At 39.7% G+C, this 21,695-nt stretch overlaps 1 protein-coding gene across 2 annotated transcripts; it reads right to left on the reverse strand.

Annotated features, from left to right (window-relative positions):
- Positions 1-40: 40 nt before the first annotated feature.
- ubn1 (ubinuclein 1) lies at positions 41-15,871 on the reverse strand. Of its 2 annotated transcripts, XM_017684653.2 has the most exons (17): positions 14,853-15,871; positions 14,283-14,378; positions 14,006-14,104; positions 13,339-13,479; positions 11,289-11,386; positions 10,730-11,171; positions 10,176-10,246; positions 9,892-10,021; positions 7,408-7,526; positions 7,111-7,227; positions 6,600-6,743; positions 6,115-6,165; positions 5,983-6,022; positions 5,368-5,898; positions 4,171-4,408; positions 3,238-3,342; positions 41-1,134 (listed from the first exon to the last, which is right to left on the reverse strand). In XM_017684653.2, exons 1-17 carry the CDS (start codon positions 15,096-15,098, stop codon positions 1,082-1,084), a joined length of 2,721 nt encoding a protein of 906 aa, XP_017540142.1. In that variant the 5' UTR covers positions 15,099-15,871; the 3' UTR covers positions 41-1,081. The 2 variants fall into 2 exon arrangements, with proteins under 2 accessions (XP_017540142.1, XP_017540143.1); XM_017684654.2 differs by lacking the exon at positions 3,238-3,342 and having other exon boundaries at positions 14,853-15,870.
- Positions 15,872-21,695: the final 5,824 nt, after the last annotated feature.

A 21,695-nucleotide genomic window follows, 5' to 3' on the forward strand; every position in this document is an offset into this window, starting at 1 on the left:
AACATCATACTTTACAGAGACTGAAAGATCACACTGTCCATAATGTTTGCATATTTTATTTATAAATATTACCATCATATCAGTTTATCTCAGTCACATTTTGACATACAAAACTACATGCAGTACTGTTACTCCCAAGTTTGTGCTTAATGCAACACCCCCCTCCTTAAGAATCCCTGAGACAATAATAATAATAATAATAATAATAATAATAATAATAATAATAATAATAATAATAATGGCGTTTTTAATTTCAGAAAAAAAACAAAACAATTCCAAACATCCTTTACACAATCCTTCATATCCAAATAAAATAGCCTCTCCCTTGTGGGTTGTTTGTGTCTTCTTTAATGACCTTTAATTGATATCACATAGTAAAAAATAATTCAGTGCCAACTGACCAAAAATTAAGCTGAACAGGTCAGGATCTTTCCACATACTCTAATACAAGGTCTTTGGAAAGTACGTGGACTGCTGTTTAAAGCATAATCATCCCATATTAAGTCAAGTGCTGATATGAAAGAGAAACATATACGAGAGATCTCGGGCAAGAGAAAAGAGAGGAAAAAAGCCTCAGCCTCCAAGTTAAGTGCAGATTTTACAGTAACGACAAAGAAATCAAAAGAGAAACATTTCAGAGATCTCAAGTGAGAGAAAGAAGGAAAAAAGCCTCAGCCTCAAAAGTTCTTAAGTGCAGATTTTACAGTAAGGACCAAAAACTTAAACTAAACAATGTCTTCCACTTAAAGGTTATTGTTATTAAAGATTAGTATTATTAAAAGGCACCACTACCACATTCTTGATGCACCGATGGTCCCAAATAGTAGTAATGCAATAAAGTCATGTCTGAATTCAGATTGAACTGGGTTAGTTTTACTTCTGTAGCCGTCACAGCTTAGCATTTTGTTAGAAGTTTAATGTATTCTAAGTGGAAATGATGGAAAGCATTTATTTTACCTTTAAGGTGGAGTCTTACTCAACAGTCTTTAATAACTCCGTGGTCTTACCACTGTAAAGTCCAGTTCGGTCATGAGAATGTCGTTTGAAAGCATACTCGTCATCCCTCCCGATTTTCTCCAACTCAGTGCAGTTTTCTCTGTGCGTTGGCACCTTCTGCATGGATCTGACTTCCATCTGTGTCAGACATAAAGGAAAACTTGCATGTAATGAATTGAAAGGCCACCTTTACAAATGACACCAACTTTGTCACTTCCATGCAAACAAACTGACAGACAGACAGACAAACTTGTTTGGGACACAAAGAAGTGAATCTTGCTAACAGGCTGTCCTAACTTTGGTTCATTCTGGCCTAAAACTAGCATTTAAAATGTTATGTCATGTGTAATACTGTAATATTCTCTAATCTGCTGCACAGCATTGCATCTCATTGGTTTGACAGAATTTGTCATTTTGTTTCAATTTGTGTTTTCATTCATCACTACAATACCCAAAATTCATTGTGCAGATATAGCATACAACCTCCACCCCACACACACACACTAATGTAACATCTAATAAATATAAATGCACTATTTGTTCCTAGCACTAACGTCAGCTATCCTAGTTTCCTTCTGCATTAGCCAGATAGAGAAAGTAGCATATTCCCTCCCGACTTCAAGATACATAACCTGAGGGGCACCACCGCAGGAGGTGAATAGACATGTTTACAATGGATGAAGCAATGGTTAGTTTCATTTTGGCCAAACTGTTGCTTTATGACACTGTACAGAGCATGGTGGGTGCTCACTCACAGGAATGTGTATCTGTGACCTCACAAAAATTAGATTTTGTGGGAAGCGATTTAGTGCATTGTGAAATCTCAAATTTGAGCGCAATTCAATTTGACTATTTTGGTAAAAGTACAATAAAAACCAGAATCTTGCTGGAGAAATGACACCATCTGGCCAAATGTAGTATAATGTTTCAGTCACACCCAATAACAAGTGTGTAAAATCAAGCGCTTAGCCATGAAATCTCCACAGAGAAACACCGGCAGTAGAACGGGTCGTGCTGAAGAGCTCAGTGGCTAAACATGGCACCATTTGCCACAAATCAGTTCTTCAAATTTCTGGCCCAGTCAACTGCAAGTGCTATTATTGTGAAATGGAAGTGCCTAGGACTAACAATAGCTCTGCCATAAAGCGGTAGGCCATGCAAACTTAAAGCAGGGCCATCAAGTGCTGAAGCATGTAGCGCATTTAAAAAAAATAAATAAATAAATAATAATAATTAAAAAATGGCCTATCCCCTGTTGCATCAGACACTACAGAGTTCCAAACTGCCTCTGGAAGCAAGATCAGCACAAAAACTGTGAGCCAGGATCTTCATGAAATAGGTTTCCATGGCTGAGCAGCTGCACACAATCCTAAGATCACTATGCACAACGCCATGTGTCGGCTGGAGTGGTGTGAAGCATGTCACCACTGTACTCTAAAGCAGTGGAAGTTCTCAGAAGTGATGAATCACTACTTCTGACAGCCTGATGAATGAATCTGGGTTTGGCAGACCTCACAAATGCTGTTTTAACTGAATGACACTCCAAAATCTTGTGGAACGCCTTCCTAGAAGAGCGGATGCTGTTACCGCCACAAAGCTCTTTATTAACTCCACATTAATGCCCATAATTTTGGAAAGGGACGTCAAGCCCATATAGGTGCGATGATCAGGTGCCCCTTACATAGCACTAGAATACAGACAAAATCAATTCACAGAGCTGTTTTTAGGCTAGACAACAGACCAAGAATTTTATTTAGACCAAAAAAAAAATATATATTATTATAATCGATTATAATCTATTCTAACCTCAAAGTATTACAATGCATTTTTGCACTACTACTAATTTGGCAGTTCAGAGTGTCTTTTGAGGAGTTAATGAAACAGTGCGAGTCTCAAAGCCTGCTCCCTTAAGCTAGTAAGATTCCTTCTGTCACACAATGTACATCTGACCTCCTTATAGAGCAAATATTCTTTTTTGCTTTTTTGAGATCAGAATGTGGCAGCGCATGAATGTGGATAAACAAACAAACAAAAATAAATAAAAATCAGTAGCTGAAACATCAAATAGGACAGTATTTCATTCTATCTAAATATAACCTGTGAAGCAGTAATACAGGAAGCTGCTCTGTACTTTTATTTCACCAACTATAAACCAAATTCACAGCTCATGAAAATGCACACAGTGATCAGCTCAACACGAAACACACAGATGAAAGTTCTCCCACAATTCTGTAAGGTCACCTAAAGGACAGGGCCTAGTAGACAAAGCATGGAGAGAAGACGGAGAAGAGGAGACAGGACCAGAGAGAGGATAGAGAACACTAGAACACAGTGCAGAGTAAATACCTGAGAGAGAGAAAGAGAAAGAGAGAGGGACGGGGGGGAGAGAGAGAAAAAAAACAGGATGAGAAATGGACAGTAACATTAGAGATGGGAACTAACAGAGTCATGAAATTCGTTGACACAATATTATTGCCATCTAAAAATAACCATCATGGCTACAGAAATTGGCCTGATACCAACACTCTCTCTACTTTTAATCATAAACACCCAATACTGTGCAAATGTTAAAGACCATCATTCACTTATTTAATTTCCAGTCAAAATGATCAACAAGTTATGCATTAAAACAAACAAACATACATAAAAAACCCTGATAAAGTCAAAGGAAAATACGTGTGTGGAAAAATAGTATGTATACATGTCTAAAAGGATGTGTAGCTGCCAAGAAGCCTCACTGAGAAAAGGAAAAAGACTTTTGATTGAAGGCTTCATAATGTTTGTAGGTACAAACATATTTTAATACATCATGCAGTACCCATAGGAAAATGTGATCAATGAATCTGTCTGGCATTACTTTGATTGTGACAGCCAGAAAATGCAACCAACTTCTAAGACTCAACTTGGAGAAAATATCCCCGCAGATGTCTTCAAGACCTGGAGGCTGTAATAAGAAGGTATGGGTGGATGCACTAAATAATGAACATTTTTACATTATATTTAGTCAATGAGGTTCCCGTGTTATTTTCTATTTAATAATAATTTTCTGCGTTTTTCCTGAATGACTTGTACTTATAGCCATTTTGACTGGAAATTAAATGACTCTGGTTCTCTCACATTACGGTCTGGAAAAGGGGGTGTTTTCCTTGATTTAGGCCTCAGTTTCTCACTCACCATGTGTAAGACCATACTGGAAAGTTCCAGGTGCGGGGCTGGTTAGTATGGAGTCTTTGCAGATTTGAGCGTGTCCAGATGTTTTGCTGGCATAAGCCAGCCCAGGGAAAGGCAAAGCATGCAGAGGGACCAAGTTTGTTAAAGCCCCCGACTGTGGTACATTGGGATAGGATGAGGCCTGGAGGGAGAGTGATGGAGTAGGGAGAGCTGGATCCCCACAAGAGCTTTCCACAGCTGCCTGTATAGACACAAGAGACGCAGCAGAATCAAAGGATGTCAGAAATGTATTATTTCAATGCAAACAAAAATACTTTAATATTTACAAAACCTTTTACTTAAAATAAATAAATAAAAAATCTAATTGACTTCTTCTGAAACACCTTTTGTTTGGTCGACTGGTTAATTAACTTCATAAAATACGAGACATTTGAATATTTAAGGCCTAAAATGTACTCTCTTTAAAAAAAAAAATGTATTACGCAGTTTGTGGAGCAAATTAATAATTAAAAGCCTGACTTATTGTTATAAATACAATCCTCAAAAAGTACCTAATCTGAAATATAATCTCATTTAAAAAAAAAAAAAAAAAAAAAAAAAAAAAAAAAAAAAAAAAAAAAAAAGATATCCCACTTTTCAATCCGAAGAGCCACCCCCCTTCGCAACAACCTCTTTAAAAATCTAGCTAATTTTAGTCTGTATTTACCAAGAGCAAAAACTATTAAAACTTACATTGTGTTGTGACCACGGTCATCCTCTCAGGTATGTCAACAACTTAAATTTTAACAGGGGTTTTTGAAACATGAAATCAGACTATAATGCAGATTGTCAGACTGCATTCCCATATATTAATAAGCAAATATGGAAGAGCAACTAAACATGTCCTTTACAAATAATATACACAGATCTCAAGAGGTTCTTCAGAGTGCTGCCACAGAACACAGATTTCCTGGAGAAATCCTGGCTTTTAGTGGTTTCCCTGCTCTAATACATCCACTTCAACTCTAGAATTACTTTTTAATTACTTGTTTTCCAAAAGCATCTTCGCACAAAGATTATTCTTAAATGGTAGAGCAAGCATCACACATAACACTCTTACTACCATCTTAACACTATGATGCTTCTGGGACTCCTGGTTAGTTCTAGAAGATGAAGGACCAGGAACCTAGACAGAAAAAAAATCTGATAACAGACACTCACCACTGCCAGAGAAACAGGGGCTTTGCAAAATGAGGTGGTCGTAAGCAGTCTTGCCACACCCTGCACCGCTGCAGAGTCACCTTCAGCAGCGGCAGGTGGAGCTACCAGCATCAGCTTCTGAGGTTTCTTCTCCCCTGTAGAAAGTCGCTTCAAAGTTGCAGCTGCTCCAGAATTGCACAAGATCTTCAGAGATGAATCTGTGGGCAGTGGACCACCTGGGTTGCCTGTTTGGGCGCTGGAGAGAGCTTTTCCGGCTATCTCAAGCTTTCTATCAGTGGCTTCACTGGGTACCTGATGCCTGCCTAGCGAGGATCTCCCCACTTCTCCTCTAATTTGTTGAAGCTCAGGCAGTGGAGGAGAAATATATGATGTTTGTGTATCTAATGAAGCTTTGCTCACAGTGTTCTGGGGGGCTTGCTGGGTACTCAGAGGCAGACTGAGGCGCTTGCGCTGGGCAGCAGCTCCTCCTGGTGGTCCCTTCAGGGCTGGGACTAATTGGACCTCCCCAGCATTTTCAAAAAGAAAACTGGCCTGTCAATTAGATGATGAGAACAAATAAAAGGTAGGCACCAATATAATGTCAATACAAAGGTTAGACATCATTTTGAAACTTACCTTTTTGGATTTTGGCATCGTCATAGATTTCTTTCTTGCCCTGCACAATGAAAGAGTTAATTGCCATCACTTAATTATTTACAAAAAAAAAAGCAGCATCCATAGCTTTTGCAAATTCATAATCATACTTACACCACACCGGTGATATGGCCATGTACTCTACGGCTCTCAATAAGTAGGATCCTGTGGGGATGGACAACGCATTAGAAAAAGGCTGAAAGGCAGAAAATGTAACGCTGCCAGCATTACTGACCCCTAGTGGTTATTAAGATGTTTATATGTGAAATAAATAAGACTACAAAGAAAAAAATTTAATTGAATAGTAATAAAACAGCTAAAATAGGTTGTTTGTGATGCCACAGAAGCACACATTGGGTTCCCTAAAGAACCTTTCAGTGGTTCCATTTTTGTAAATGAGATGTGTGAGTGCAACGTTTAAAGAACCTCCACACGTGAACCTTCTTGGTTCACATGGTTTTTAGAGTAGTGGGTCTCAAGCCAGTCCTCAGGGACCCCCAGGAAGGTGCAACCCGACCATCCAGAAATCCTGCTTTGTCTCCACATTATTTGTTCATATGCTTTCATGATGCAAGTCCTTAAAAGGAATAAAGCATTACCTGGACTGCATCCAGCCTTTAGGCCACATTGGTTTTACATAATCCTCCAAAAACGTCCTCAAGTACTCTTCTAAGCTTGGGCTGTCAGGAGCTTCAAGCTCATAGCAATTCATCTTCAGCTTCACAAGCTCAGACAGCAATACTCTGAAAGCACACACAAGGTACAAAACATTTTGCCATATTATAATATTTAATACTGAATATACAGCCTGGTTTGGCACAACTTACAGGGGTGTTCTGACCTAAAACTAAACCTGAACATCTTATTTATTAGACAGCAGCATTTGTACTTGCAGCATTGTAACCTTGAACCTTGACCGAACTCATGAGTTTGTATTGTTTGTCCAACAGTGTTGGCCAGCAAGTGGAGTAGTATTTTTCAAGTTTATATAAGCAAATACGTAGGAAATTAGTAGGAAAACATGCTTTTCTAATCATTAAACTAGTAAACTACTGCAGCACTCCAGTAATGTGTGCAAAGGCATGTTTACAACATGTAGCGATGGTGAACCTGATCTCTTCAGTCCATTTGAATCTCTTGCGTGGTCCAAAGACCCGTTTTCCACTTTTATCTTCCTCCTCTTCATCAGACCCATCTACTGCTCTCTGTTCTTTCTCAGCCTCCAGTCTGGAAAAAACAGACCAAAACCATATTTACGTTACCAAGCGAAAAAGTATAAAGGCTATTCATGTTGGACCGACACAATGAAAGCACCATGCTTCTTGGCGATTGGATAAAAAGTCACTTTGGTGGGTGGTACAGTACAAATGTGTTTTACACCAAGATGATATAAAGCAGGCAGCATACTTGGCAGCTCTGGCTTCAGAGTGAGCTTGGCAGCTGTCGTTGAAACGGTCAATCTGCTCTGGCATGGCTCTGGTGACTGCATCTTCCAGTCTCTGCAGCAGATCTCTTAGCTCATCACCCTGACGAGGAAAGGATTATACATGGATTCGAGCTATAAACCTGATTTACTAACCATAATAATACAAGGATTAAGAAGATACTAATTTAGAGCTACATTACGAGCAACAAACTAACCCATACCAGAGGTGGAAAGTATAGCTTCTCTGTAGGATTTAAGTGAACATATGGGTACTGTGAGAACATCTCTCTCAGTTAAAAGAGGAGCCAAAACTATACTTTTTACATTTTTCTAAACATTAACTTTAATGCCAAGTATGAGCTGACATTTTCCACTGATATTGATCTGATTGCACATTTTATAAAGTTACAATAAAAAAGTGATTGATGAGAAAAAAAAAAGTAAATCTTGGCCTTTGAGATTTATAATGCGTACTTTGTAGGATTAAATGAAAATGTAAGGAGTAAAAAAGTGCTTTTGCCTTGGAAATGTATTTGAGTAAGATTCAAATTCAATAATACGTGAGTAAAGTACAAAAAAACAGCATTTTCCTTCCCTGGCCTGTGCACATCACTGCTGTTGGAAGAAATACATTGTATCTCCATTTTTTTTTACGTCTTTCAGTTTTACATAAATTGAAAATACCCATTACTCTTTACATTGTTTGTAAATTTCATGATGAATGGACTAAAAGAAATGACCCCAAATTACATGGGGGGGGGGGGGGGGTTTAACAGTGATATTCTTAAAGTTTAGCTTACACTTTACTTTCCCCACCTCTCCAGAAAAAAAACTCTATTCTTTAAGTGGTTGCTTCTTTAGACAAGGAAATGGTTCTATATAGAACTGAACACTCAAAGCCCTTTTCTTAACTAAATGGTTATTTACATCGTGAAAGGTTCTTCAGATTGATGGAGAATGTGCTGTAGATGGTTTTATGTAGAAATGTTTTGAAAGGGGTCCTTCTACGCAATGTCAAGCTTGTAAGAATAGGACCCTTTTTGGTGCTATATAGAACCCTTTTCAAAACACTTTTACATAGAACAATCAACAGCATATCGCTGTTCACAGATCAAACCTCGTATCTCTAATTTGTATCCGTTGGTCCTTTATACACAATATAAAGGACAACAGAAGTGACCCAAAACTGCTTGCTAAAACATCTGGTTCCACTGACTTGCAGTAAAGTACAGCATTTTTTTTTCTCTCTCCTGTAAATTTACCATTTCGGAGATACAAAGTTTTGTTCCAACAACAGCAATATTCCCACAAATTGCCAAAAAGAAACCATTTAATGATGCAAGGAACCCTTTAAGCATGCAAAGAATTCTTTGAGTATTTGTGGTTCTACATAGAACCAATTTCTTTACTCAAGAACCCTTCAAGAATCATTTTTAAGCGGGTGGTTATGTTTGCTGGTCAAGAACAAAAACAGTGACAAAAAGCTATTTCCAACAGCTTATTCAGCAATTAAAAATAAGCAATGCAAGTCATATTATATTCTATTGATCATATAAGGGAAAACTGTGATTTATTTTGTTGCCCAGTCTGGGGCAACACAATGCCAGCAGAGCAGCACTGCCATCAACAATACTCAGCATGCCTTATGCAAATACATACGCACAGCCATTTGGAATCCCTGCATTGCTCATCCAATCCAGACTGCTTTTCTACTGAGCTCCAGGCTAATAACCACTACCAAGCTGGCATTAGTGTAGTGTACATCATCGACCAAAACTGAAAATAAAACAGCAATTCAGAGCAACGCAGCACCACATGAGGCAGTGTAGTGTGTGTGCATGTGTATGGGGTTAAAGCCCCGATGAACTTAAATCTGTGTTTTCTTTCTAAGTAGGTTAGCCTTGCTCTTGCAAGCACACAAACATGTAGGTTAATCTTCCTCCTGGCACACAAAGTGTATAAGGTACATCCTGTGAATATCCAATGAACCGTAGACATATTTCACAAAATACTTTTTGATGTATACTGGCCTGTCCTAAAATTGGGTAAAGCTTACATAAGCAGTATCATCACCAAATCACAAGGCTGATGGGGGCTGCCCCACCCATAGCATTCCTCAATCAAAGAAACTTGAGAGAGAAAGTTGACAACCAAGCGAAAGCCAACCTGGCAAATCTAACTGAACGAAAAAGTATTCCTGTTGTTCGATGTAGCACATTAGACTAGATTCAGTTCTTCCCCTTTTTAACACAATACCCATACTTTCACTTAACTACAGATTCTCTGGACTTCAACCCCAACCTAAACCAGGGGCCCAAACAACCAGAAATAATACTTATTTATACATAGGTCAATTCACAGTGCCAGTACTTTTTGAGAGCACTATAGAGCATGAAGCTCCTATGAGAGAGTTTTGAATCTGGCCTAGATTGTTTTGGTAGTGTTTTTTTTTTTAAGTTACTAACCAGATGAAGAAGATGGAGTTTCTTGGCTCGCTTAAGCAGAGTACCTTTCTTGCAGGAAAGCTGCGATGCCAGGTAGGAAAAGATTCTGGAACGTACCTTATCGGACAACTCCTTAGACCTAACCGCCACACTAAAATAGAAAGACACACAAACAAAATGACAATGGTCAGTTGAAAGGTGTAAAAAGATTCCTTTACAAAAAAAAAGAAGCAAGAAACTAATCTTTGTTGCTTAAAATTTACTTGGAAACCTTCTCTACAACAAGTACCTTATTCATGACTTACTGTAGCAAAACACTGTTTATTTCTGGAGCAAAAAGCTCCATCTTGTTCTCTCCTTCCATGTCTTTGATGGCCTAAAAGAGCAGGTTTTATAGAGAGAAACATCATGAATTATCCACTAGAGGACAGTATTACACAAGGTAGGATTTAAAATGACATCATTTTTCAAAACCTTTTAATTATGCAGAAAGTGACTGCCTGAACTAGTCACAGTGGCGGTAACTAAATCTAGATGTCTGAAGTGTTTAATGCCTCTAAAAGCTACCTCAAAAAATGATTGAGGTACATGAAGGGTACTGTAATGCAAAACAGTTAATTGTATGACTATTTTGTCATTGAAAACTTGTGTGTAGGTTCATTGGTGGTTTTGGATAGTAAATAAAATGGCTATATTAGTGTTGTAGACATGGTGACCCATGGTTTCCAACACGACCATGGGAAAGAAATCAAGGTTAGCAACTCAACCACTCTCAATGACTTTGTTTACATCTCAACAACTAAATGATGCAGCAATGTGAACAAAGTCGGTGGAACCTTTAACTTTGCGAAAGCAGTACCTGAGTGAGTTCTTGGATGTATAGTTCTAACATCGGAGGTAATCCATCAGGAAGTGAAACAGGAGGCTTCGCTGGCTGGCATACAACCGTGGGTTCTTGGTTCTCCTCCATGTCAGGAGAACCAGTGTCCTGGTCCTCAGTCAGGAGCCCATCAAGGTCAAAGTCCTGATCTGCAGCCTTCACCGCTTGGAGGAGGTCATCTGCACTTGCTGAACCGATTAGCGTCAACAATGGATCAGCTGAAGCGGATTCTTCTGGGACCTCTGCTTGGCTGGTGGAGCCGCTGTCAGCTGAAGTGACTCCCTCCTTCCCTTTCTCGTTGAACATGTGCAGCTGCTGAAGCTTCTCCTTATGAAATTTTCTTAGCATGCCTTCGATGCTTAGTGGTTTGCCATTCTTCTTTTTCTTTTTCTTCTCTCCAGGCAGCATAGTAGGCAGAACACTGTAGAAAAGAGGACAAAATCATGCATCATGGCATGTTTCATTTGAAAACAGTTCCTTAAATGTCTTGAGGTACTTATGTAAATCTTATCAGCAAAGCTTTAGAGCACCAGAAAACCTTTTTTTTGCCTCGTCTCTCTCAGGCAGCACAGTCTCTTGTCTCTTCTTCTTGTTGTTGATCATCTTCTCCTCTACTCCTTCTTTGAGTTTTCTTTTCTGCAAGATGGATGAGGGGGGGGAAAAAAAACAAAAAAAAAAACAAAAACACATTCACACAGGACTTTTCAAGCATAAACGCACAGCAACCTTTAAACACGGAAACAGTTATTTGCATTTTTTAAAAGGATCACGTGCATATCAAAGGAAGGCAAAATTCCAAGTCATATTCACAAAATACCGTAAAAGTACTTTTGGAAGGTGCCCAATAAATGTCTTATGGGAGGAGTTCAGTACCTTCAGGCAGATGCCTAGTCATTAATTGCTTTCAAATGTTTAAAAAATTTGTAAAAAATAAGTAAAAGCCATTTAACGTTTAGAGAGAAACAGACAGACATCCTGAAGAACTACCAGAACAGGATTTTTTTTTTATTATTTAAGAAAAATGGATCATTAGCCAGTCAGGGACAATGATATAATTTGTAATTTGGTACCACTGTTATGCGTAATAGGCATCCACATGACTATATAGGTTTAATTCATGTACACTGAAGATATGGCCCAGCAGCAACAGAAAATGAGGGGACCAAGTATAGACCCTTTGGCAACACCACAGTGAAAAGAATGCCATTCTGAGATGCAATCACTAAAACTAAGAAGAGTACTAGTCCATTACATGCATGGCATATCAATTTAAAATGACTTAGGAGTATCTTGTATGTATCGTCTCAAAACTAGAGCTAATAAAACAAGAACTGAAAGATTTGTGAATGATTTAAAATGTTTTAGTTGTTGAAAATAGTTATTTACGCTACAAAAGTTGTGTCCTGTAAATAGTTACTTACATAAATATATTTAACTCAATAAATGTATTATTTCTCTTGTTGAGATTGTTGTAAGCTTATTTTAAGATGATATAACTTATTTCCAAACATATTTTACATGTTTTGAGTGATTTTATTAAATAAATATCACTATATTGGCAGATAATTTCACTAGTTTTAAGGAATGAGCTTGAACCAACTATCCGGTTCGATCCCCTTGGCTGACAGTCCATGACCGAAGAGCCCTTGAGCAAGGCACCTAACCCCCGATTGCTCCCCGGGCATTGTGGATAGGACTGCCCACCGCTCCGGGCAAGTGTGCTCACTGCCCCCTAGTCTGTGTGTTCACTAGTTTGCATGCATGTGGGTGTTTCACTGCACGGATGGGTTAAATGTGGAGGTCTAATTCCACAGTGTGCAAGCACAGTTGGCTGATTGTTCTAAATTCTAATAAACATCTAGAAATGAGGTAGACTGTTATAATTAATGCACAACCATCTAAAAATAAGAAATATTCAACAGATAAACAAAAATTAAGATAATTTCACTTCACAAGATACTATTTTTTTGCAGTTTAAGGTCATGACAGTTTTCAAAAATAATCTTGAAGTAATGCAGCATTACACAGAGGCAGTGCAGTTCCTAAACATGTTTTATAATTCTAATACAGCTGTTCTCCATACTCACTGTATTTTCACTTTTGAGAGCACAAAAGGCACAATTTTGGAATAATAAATTTTTTTAAAACTGCATTGTGGTAACAATCCTAAAGCCTTCGTTTGCTTAGTCTTGTATGCTCGTGGAATCTTTTCTAAAATCAAGTTTGATTTGGAAAATTTCGTACAAACGTACAAATGAGGCAAATAAATTAAAAACAATTATCTAAGAAGGCAACATTAATGTAGGTTAATAGTTAGGCCTACATAAATGAATAAATTCAGTCTAAGGATTTAGTTTAAGGCTATGAAAACTGAATTGAATATGAAAGAACTACATTTTGAGATGCTCTCTGACAATAACTCAAAAAAGGCAGCATGAATATAAAGTGCCTAATTACACAGTATCTCAGCCGTGAACATTTGTTGAAACAGTGAGATATCTGAATATCTAAGCCACATAAAATTCAGCTTTTTTTTAAGGCCAAAACTTCTACATACTTGAGAGCTGTTCCAATGAACATTTACACACCTTGGGTTTAACATTCTCCTCAAAGTCATCCGTTTCATTTTCTTCACCTTCATCCGAAGCCTGGCGGAACTGCAACGTCCCAGAGTTTATGTAAAAGCCCCCATGCTTGGTGGTAAGACAGGCTGGAACCAGTTCATCATACTTTGACAAAGGGTGTAAATAAGGAGAACATAGAAAAGACAATTCAACAGAGGTTCTTTAAACCAGTTCAATGGCTGTTTATAGGTCTTCGTGAAGTAGAGAAAATCTGAGGTAAATGAACCTAGTCAAGCATCATTTGATAACTTTTATAACTTAGCATATCGTCACTGTCGGAAAACAAAACACCGCATCTTTGGTAACTTTACAAAAGAAGGAAAACGCATTCTGAACTTTCAATGGAAAATCACAATGAGATTTTGTGGGCAATTTCTACTGCGCCATTCATCATGAGATTTTGACACAATAAAGGAAATGAGAGCTACCATTTCCAAAAATGATGTAAAATTTCATTAGAATGACAAAAACATTTGATATATGGATTTGTTACGACTGCGACAGTATGCAAAAAAACAAAGAATACTGTCATGTGTAGCATCAAATTCAATAACTGTATAAATTGTATAAAACTTAAATTACCCAGTTACTCAATATGTTTCATAAAACATAACATACTGCTGAAACTTACAGCCTCAGAGTTGTCAATAAAGGAGTCAGTTTCATCATATCCATAGCCCATGTCCACCAAATCTTGCAATCTGTCTTTCCGACGTTTAGGAGCTCCACCCTAGAAAAGAACAGCAGTCCATCATGACTATTTTTACACGTTACAATCTGCTTTTTTTAAGCATTATCAAAGGATATCAGCATCATTCTACAGATTAACTGACCACTGCCCTTAGAACCCTGGGTTTGGGAAGGAGTGATGGGCCTAATGCTACCGCTGTGAAGGCACCTTGACTCACATATTTCTCTTCTAACTTTCTTGCCAAGGCCTCCAGCTCCTCCCTCTCCTTGTCCTCCACCACCTCCAAAGTCCTGAGATCGCTTTCGGCTGTGACCTTGAAAAAGAAAGGAGAACGTTTGAACTCGTCACGGCTCATGTATTCCCAAGACATGTGTTTGCGCTTTTGCTGGTGGTTTGACATCACAATGTAAAGGATTCTAATGGTTTAACAGGAGACTTGTTAGCCCTTCTAGAAAACAAAATATTAGAACCATTAGGAGTTCATTCACGTGTTCTACAAGTCTCTGACGGTAATAACCATGAAGCCCATTCCCATTAGGAAGCCAAAGTAATCCAATGGTTCTAATGTGTTTTTCAGCAGGGTGGTGATTCCTAGACACTACTAAGTGTTCGACGTGGTAACTACGAACCCAATTCCCATTAGGAATACCCACTACCCCATTCTAGCCTCTGTTCTGGTGGTGATTCCTACACATGCTTACTGGTTTCCTAAAAGGATCAAGATGTTCTATGATGTTCTACAGGTCTTCTGGTTCGAATAGTGTTTCTTTCAAAGGGGGTTTTTTACCTTCACTTTCAGCAGTTCAGGGTAGTAGAACTCAGGGCAGCGTCGTTCATCAGGCTCGAAGAGAAGCAGCTCGATTCTAGCTGAGGCTGTGGTGGTCTCGGAGGCCGGTAGGTCCTCATCGGGGGTACCAGCTGCGCCCAAGCCCAGCTTGGTGGGCAGCTCTTGGGCGACATGACTATTGGAGATCGGAGGGTGAGTGAGCTCGCTTGAGAGAGTAGTAAGTTGGATCCTTCGCGGCGCGGCCATTGCGCACAATTGCGCCAGTCCTCCTCGCTCCTGCACACACAGGTGCGCCCACTTAAGCACTCAGGTTACGTTACTGGGAAGCCAATAGAAAGCAGCCAAGGTGTCGTGTGGAGGAAGTTAGAGAGAGGCATTGTTCTCGCATCGTTTTCAAGACCTGCAGAAAGCAAACCGAGCTGACCAGCAAAGACAGAAAGGCCTGGCCTTCAGTGCGCGCCTCGTCTGCAGGCTACCTCATCAGATCGCTGCTTTATCGGCCATCTCCTGCACGGCATCGCTAGAAAAGCCTGTGGTGGCTGACCAGCGCGATTCACGGCCTTGTTTTTCAACAGCACAGCACAGCAGCCACTCGGTGAATCTGAGCAGCAGCCATCGCTACGTCTTTGTGCAGATCCTCAGCATCAGCGGGCCGGATTCAGCCGCTTTTCTCAGCGCCATGCGAGGTGAGAGGCCGATCTACAGCGGGGGGCGACGACTCGGTTATACTGTAGCGAACGCATCACCGCAGACAGGGGCTTCGAGACGAGCAGCTGAGAGCAGCATCAGAATTCCACAACAGCGGCCGAGCACGCAGCATTCCCCAAAGCTTCATTGGATGGGGTCCTGCCAGCCCCCCACGTCGTCATCAGCCCGCGCCCTGTCTGTGTTTCTTGAAAAACAGGCAGCTGACTAAAAAAAGGACATCCGTCTGGATTAAAACCTGATTCCTTTCTTTTCCAACGGTTATAATAAGAGACCTCTAGTTTCCCGTAGGACGCCAGATCGGTTCCATTTCGATCCTTTGCACTGTGATATCAGCCCATCAGTGATTACCGGACACCCAGCAGACACTGTTAATAGTTTAATAGAGAAAATATGGTTCACCCTCATCTTCCCCATCCCTTCTCCGTTAGCCCTGTAGAAAAAAGGACCATTAGTTTTAAAAGCCTAATGCTTTTGACCACTAGTTTCCTGCAGAACACATTTAGATCCCAATAAGAAACCATCAAATGCATCTGGAAACAGTGTCATTAAAATCCTTTGCACTGTGATATCAACGCATACAGACAACAAAATATAGCATTACCCTCTCAGAAATAAAGACCCATCTCATCACTGGGGTGGAACCGTCAAGAGTACACCTCAGTACCTTTGGTCAGGGAACATAACTGTTCCGTAATCCATTGAAATGATATTTTCTAAGTTGTATTGACTCCACACACCCCATCTCGTCTCCAGGACTTTTCATTTTATTGATGTTTTAAAACATTGTTATGAAAAAGTACAAATACATGCTTTTCACTTGGAACAACCTATTGAAGGTGCACAACTGGGCCCTAAACCCACTGTTGTACCTTTGAGGGCACATTTACATTGTTTGTACCTTTTATGAACGAAACATGTATCTGCACAGCACCTTTATTTCTAACAGTGTAGTGGCTATTTAGACAGCGAGCATGTTGGTCCACTGGCTTGATAAGGTCAGCTCCCCACTGACTGTTTGCCACTTTTGGTCCACCCTTGGACCACCCAGCGGGTGGACAAACAGTGGCAAACAGTCTGCGAGTGCTGACCTTATCAAGTCAGTGGACACGGTCATAGACACTGTTGTTGCTGACACTGAGCTAGATCCATTTACAAAGTGGAACTAAAGTGGAAAATGTGCTTTGATAAGTGGGATTTTAGTCTAATACTCTGCTTAAACAGTGGTGGGTCGCTCGGAAGATGCTGAGCAAAACACCAGCGGACTGCCTGCTTTGCTATCAGTGGGCCAACAGTGGCCCACAGTCCTCTTGCTATCAGGGCTATTGGACACCAGCAGAAGACAGTCTTCCCTGCTGAAAAAAGCTGCACAAAGCTGGTTTATGATGGCTTAGTGCTGGTTTAGTGGGTCAACCAGCACAGTCATCCAAAACACTACATATGCTGTTTTGTCTAGCAGGGCTATTATTCCATCCTTCTAAATTACTTATAATTAATAATCAATGTTCAAAGAGTAGCCATCAATGCAGCACTGGTCGGAAAAACCTGCTGATTGTAACATCATTCCACAAGCATTTCTTTAGCATGTTACACTTGCAATAATGGGGGACTGATAACCACTAAAGTAAAGATTCTTTGTAGCTGATGGTGCTGTCCATGGTCCTGAATGTACACTGTATACCCAAAAGTATTCAGACTGTCCCTCTATTGAAGGCACTACTGAGCTCCTTCAAAGTGCACCCATTGCTGACACAGGCATTAATTTGTGCACACAGTGTGTATAATCTTCACAAAAAGCTTTGACAATAAACTTTAGATCATCATACCCAGTGCTAAGGGTACAAAGCCCACCAGCACCAGGCTTGGGAGCAGTGGAACTGAGCTCTGTGGAGTAATGGAACTCCATCCAGTACCACTGGGATGAGATGGAGTGATCTAGAACTGACCATCCAACATCAGCACCTGACCTCACTGATGCTCTTGTGGCTGAATACAAACAAATCCTTGCAGCAATGTTCCAGCACCTGGTGTAAAGCTGTCCCAGAAGAGTAGAGGCTGTTACTGCAACAATGGAGGACAAACTCCCTATTAATGCCTTTTGATTTTAGAAGAAACCCTGAAGGAGATGGTGTCTACAAACTTTTGGACATATGGCCCACATTCAGTTCCAGACTACTCGCAGATTGGATAAATGGTGCTGTCAGTCCATAATGTTTGTTTCTTTTTATGTATTCAGGCCTAATAAGATATTTTTGCCTAAATCCAGTCCCCAGTTTGCTTCTGTTTGAGGTTTTTTCCTTTAATGAACTGATTACAACGACGATGAAATGGGAGGACCATGCCTGGAGCTCCTCCTCCTGCCAATCTCATTTTTACTTCAATTCGTCTACATTTTTCAGAAGAAGGGTACTGTCCCGATAAATATACAAAGTAAATGTTTGTGACTAAGGGAACTGAAGACAGATGTTTGAGGGTATTTGTACCCAGAGAGTGTAGCAGAAGCAGAAGCGGCCCAGAACTTTTTAGTAGTTCTCAGAGTTCTCTGACCTCACATGGTCATGCAGCCTTAGCAACTGTAAATCACTTTTAAAATGTGAAAGTTGGCCACGCTGTCCAAACCTTCATCATCATCAACACCATCATCATTGAAATAAGACCAAAACAATGTAGGTAAAACTTCTTAAATACTGTACGTCAAATTATAACATGAAATTAGAAGATGGCCAGTCTGTCTGTCCACCAACGTGGAGATAAGAACAAAACAATGTAGGGAGAACTTCTTAAATACTATACGTCTAAAATATGAAGTTTAAGTTAGCCAAGCTATCCAAGGTTTCATCATTATCATCACCATCATCCACCCATATGGAGATAAGATCGAAACAATGCAGGATCAACTTCTTCGGAACTGTCTATGACTTTAAAAATGTGAGATTTTAGGATGGTTAAGATGGCCAAGCTCTCATCAGCATCATCACCATCATCTCCACCATTGGCTTCATCCACCAACATGGAGATATGATTAGTACACTGTAAAGGAAAAATTCTTAGTAACTGTAAATCACTTTTAAAATGTGAAAGTTTAAGTTGGCCAAGCTGTGCAAGGTTTCATCATCATCATCACCATCACCATCATCACGACCATCGTCATGGAGATAAGAACAAAAGAATGTAGTTATAACTTCTTAAATACTGAATATCAAATTAAAATATGAAATTTTAACATGAACGAGGTTTTATCATCATCACCAGCACTATCATATTCCTCATTGTTATCATCATCCACCAACATGGAAATAAGATCAAAACAATGTACAAACAACTTCTCAGCAGATGTCTATCACTATGAAAATATGAGCTTTCAGGATGGCTAAGCTGTCCAAGCTTTCATCATCATGCTACTCACCCATCATCATCACAACCATCATCGTCATCCACCAACAAATAACACCATGTAACAATTTTCAAAAAAAATTTTGTTCCCAGTTGTTGTGTTTTCCTGATTGTTTGTACCCTAAATGAATAAAAAAAATTATTATTCCCTGTAAACTTTGCTTTTGTGGTCAGCACAATGATATTTTGAAATTGATCTATTTTTAAGGATATTCGCCATATTTCAAGATACTTAAGAAGCTTCTGGAATTGTGAGAACTATCAAGAAGTTTCTAGAACTGCCCAGAATTATCTAGAACTTTCTGGGACTGTACAGAATTGTAGGTAGCTGTATAACTACAGTTATATAGGGCCACTATAGCCCTTCCTGAGAGACGGAGAGACATGATCTAATTGATTGGGATTGCATAGTAAGTGGGCAACAGCCATCACAGACAAAGGGGAATTGACCTGGACAGACAGGTGTGAATTCATTCTCTATTCAGATTCTGATAACGACAGTATTCGCACTTCACCCCACACCCATTACAGGAGGAGCTTAGGAAGGACCACTACTTTCAAATGTATATATTGTGTGTTACTCTGCTACCGGGTGATCAGTCTTGCTCTGCTGAATCCTCAGTACACTCTTGTACTTTGATACTGCATGGAATAAAGATTGACCATTTTTATCAAGTTTGGAGAGACATCCTTTTTCCTTACAGTACACAGCAATTTAGTCAATTTAGATGGCATCAAGAGGTTGCATACATCCAGCAGACGCATTTTGCTATGTATGTGGCCTTTTTTTAAAGACAAGAGCGAAAAAGTACTCTGTGGAAGCATCTGCTAAGATGTGTGAGGCCTACAAAGCATATTTTGGCATGCCTGTTGTTGACCAAGACAAACCATGGGCTCCTCATTTCACATGTGAGCACTGCAAGAAAACTCTTGAAGGTAAGCGCATAAATGATACTCTCTTAAATAGCAGATTAAAATTTTTATTTTGCTAAATTTTTAAATCAGTTAAAGTTTAAAAGAGCTTTAATTAACACCTTTTCACATGTTGTAGTTAAATATATCAAATATATACACTAAATAGTCATTAGTGTGAAATAGGCCTAAATCAAATTCTCAATCCAAATTTTATTTTGTTTGCTTATAGGTTGGTACAGGGAAGAGAAGAGAGCCATGCATTTTGCTGTCCCAAGAATTTGGCCTGAACCGACTGATCACTCAACAAATTGCTACTTCTGCATGGTGGACCCTTCCAAACGTCGCACTGGCAAAAATGCAACGCCTGTAATGTATCCTGACATTCCTTCATCTATTGCCCCAGTACCACACTGCCCTGAACTTCCTGTACCAACACCTCCAGACAGAGCAACACCACCTTCAGAAGAAAGCAGCAGGTCAGACACCCAGGAAGATGCTGAAGATCACGATTTCTCTTCATGTGCAGATGAGGAGCGGAAGCCATACTACCCTAACCAAAAAGACCTCAACGATCTGATCAGAGACCTTGGTCTCACCAAGTCCAACGCTGAGCTTCTGACATCAAGGCTAAAGCAATGGAACTTATTAGATGAAAGCGTCCAAGTCACAGGTCAGAGGACGCGTCACCAAGTTTTTTCCACCTTCTTCAGTCATCAAGACGGACTGTGCTTCTGCAACAATGTGGCCGGTCTATTCGAGGCTATAGGTATCACCTGTAGCCCGAATGAGTGGCGTCTCTTCATAGACAGCTCATGCAAGAGCCTCAAAGCCGAGCTCTCTTCCTGTAGTTCACTCGGTGCACCTGAAAGAGGAATACACCAGTGTCAAGATGTTGCTAGGTGCCTTGAAGTATGATGAGTACGGCTGGGAAGTTATTGGAGATTTCAAAATGGTGTCATTCCTGATGGGCCTCCAAGGTGGTTTTACTAAGTATCCTTGCTTTATTTGCCTTTGGGACAGCCGGGATACTAAAGCGCACTACCACAGGCGGGACTGGCCTCAGCGGACAGAATTCACTGTGGGGAAGAACAATGTAAAGTGGGAGCCACTGGTGGACCCACGCAAGGTGCTGATGCCACCACTACACATCAAGTTGGGGCTCAAAACAATTTGTCAGGGCTCTAGATAAGGAGTCGAGAGCTTTCAATTACTAATTTTCAATTAGGCAATCATAAAGATGAAAACTATGTACAACTGGTCCAGACTCTGATAAAGAACTATGCTGCAATGGGCTGCAGGATGTCACTCAAAATCCATATCCTTGATGCTCATCTTGATAAGTTCAAAGAGAACATGGGAGCTTATTCAGAGGAGCAAGGCGAGCGCTTCCACCAGGACATTATGAACTTTGAATACCGTTACCAAGGACAATATAATGAGAACATGATGGGCGACTATATTTGGGGATTGATTCGTGAATCTGATTTGCAGTATAGTCGTAAATCTCGGAAAACCACACACTTCTGAACAGTTTTTGGTAATCTGTGTAAATTTGCAATGCCTATAGTGTTCTTAGTCTGACTGTATAAATGAGAAGATGCAAAATCGTCTGTTTCTATAATAAAAATTCATAATTGTCGTTGCCGTGGTCACAAAAGCGAAGTTTATGATGAATATAAGCGATTTTTAATTTGTTTTAGACATAAGCAATTGGAATATAACATTAAAAAGCTGGGAACAAAGCTTGTGTTACATAGTGTAATTAATAGACTGCAGAGAAAAGGTCTTAGCAGCTGTATATCGCTGTTAAAATCTCAAATTTTAAAGTTG

The sequence above is a fragment of the Pygocentrus nattereri genome, chromosome 12, assembly GCF_015220715.1.
Source record: "Pygocentrus nattereri isolate fPygNat1 chromosome 12, fPygNat1.pri, whole genome shotgun sequence".
Taxonomy (NCBI): domain Eukaryota; kingdom Metazoa; phylum Chordata; class Actinopteri; order Characiformes; family Serrasalmidae; genus Pygocentrus; species Pygocentrus nattereri.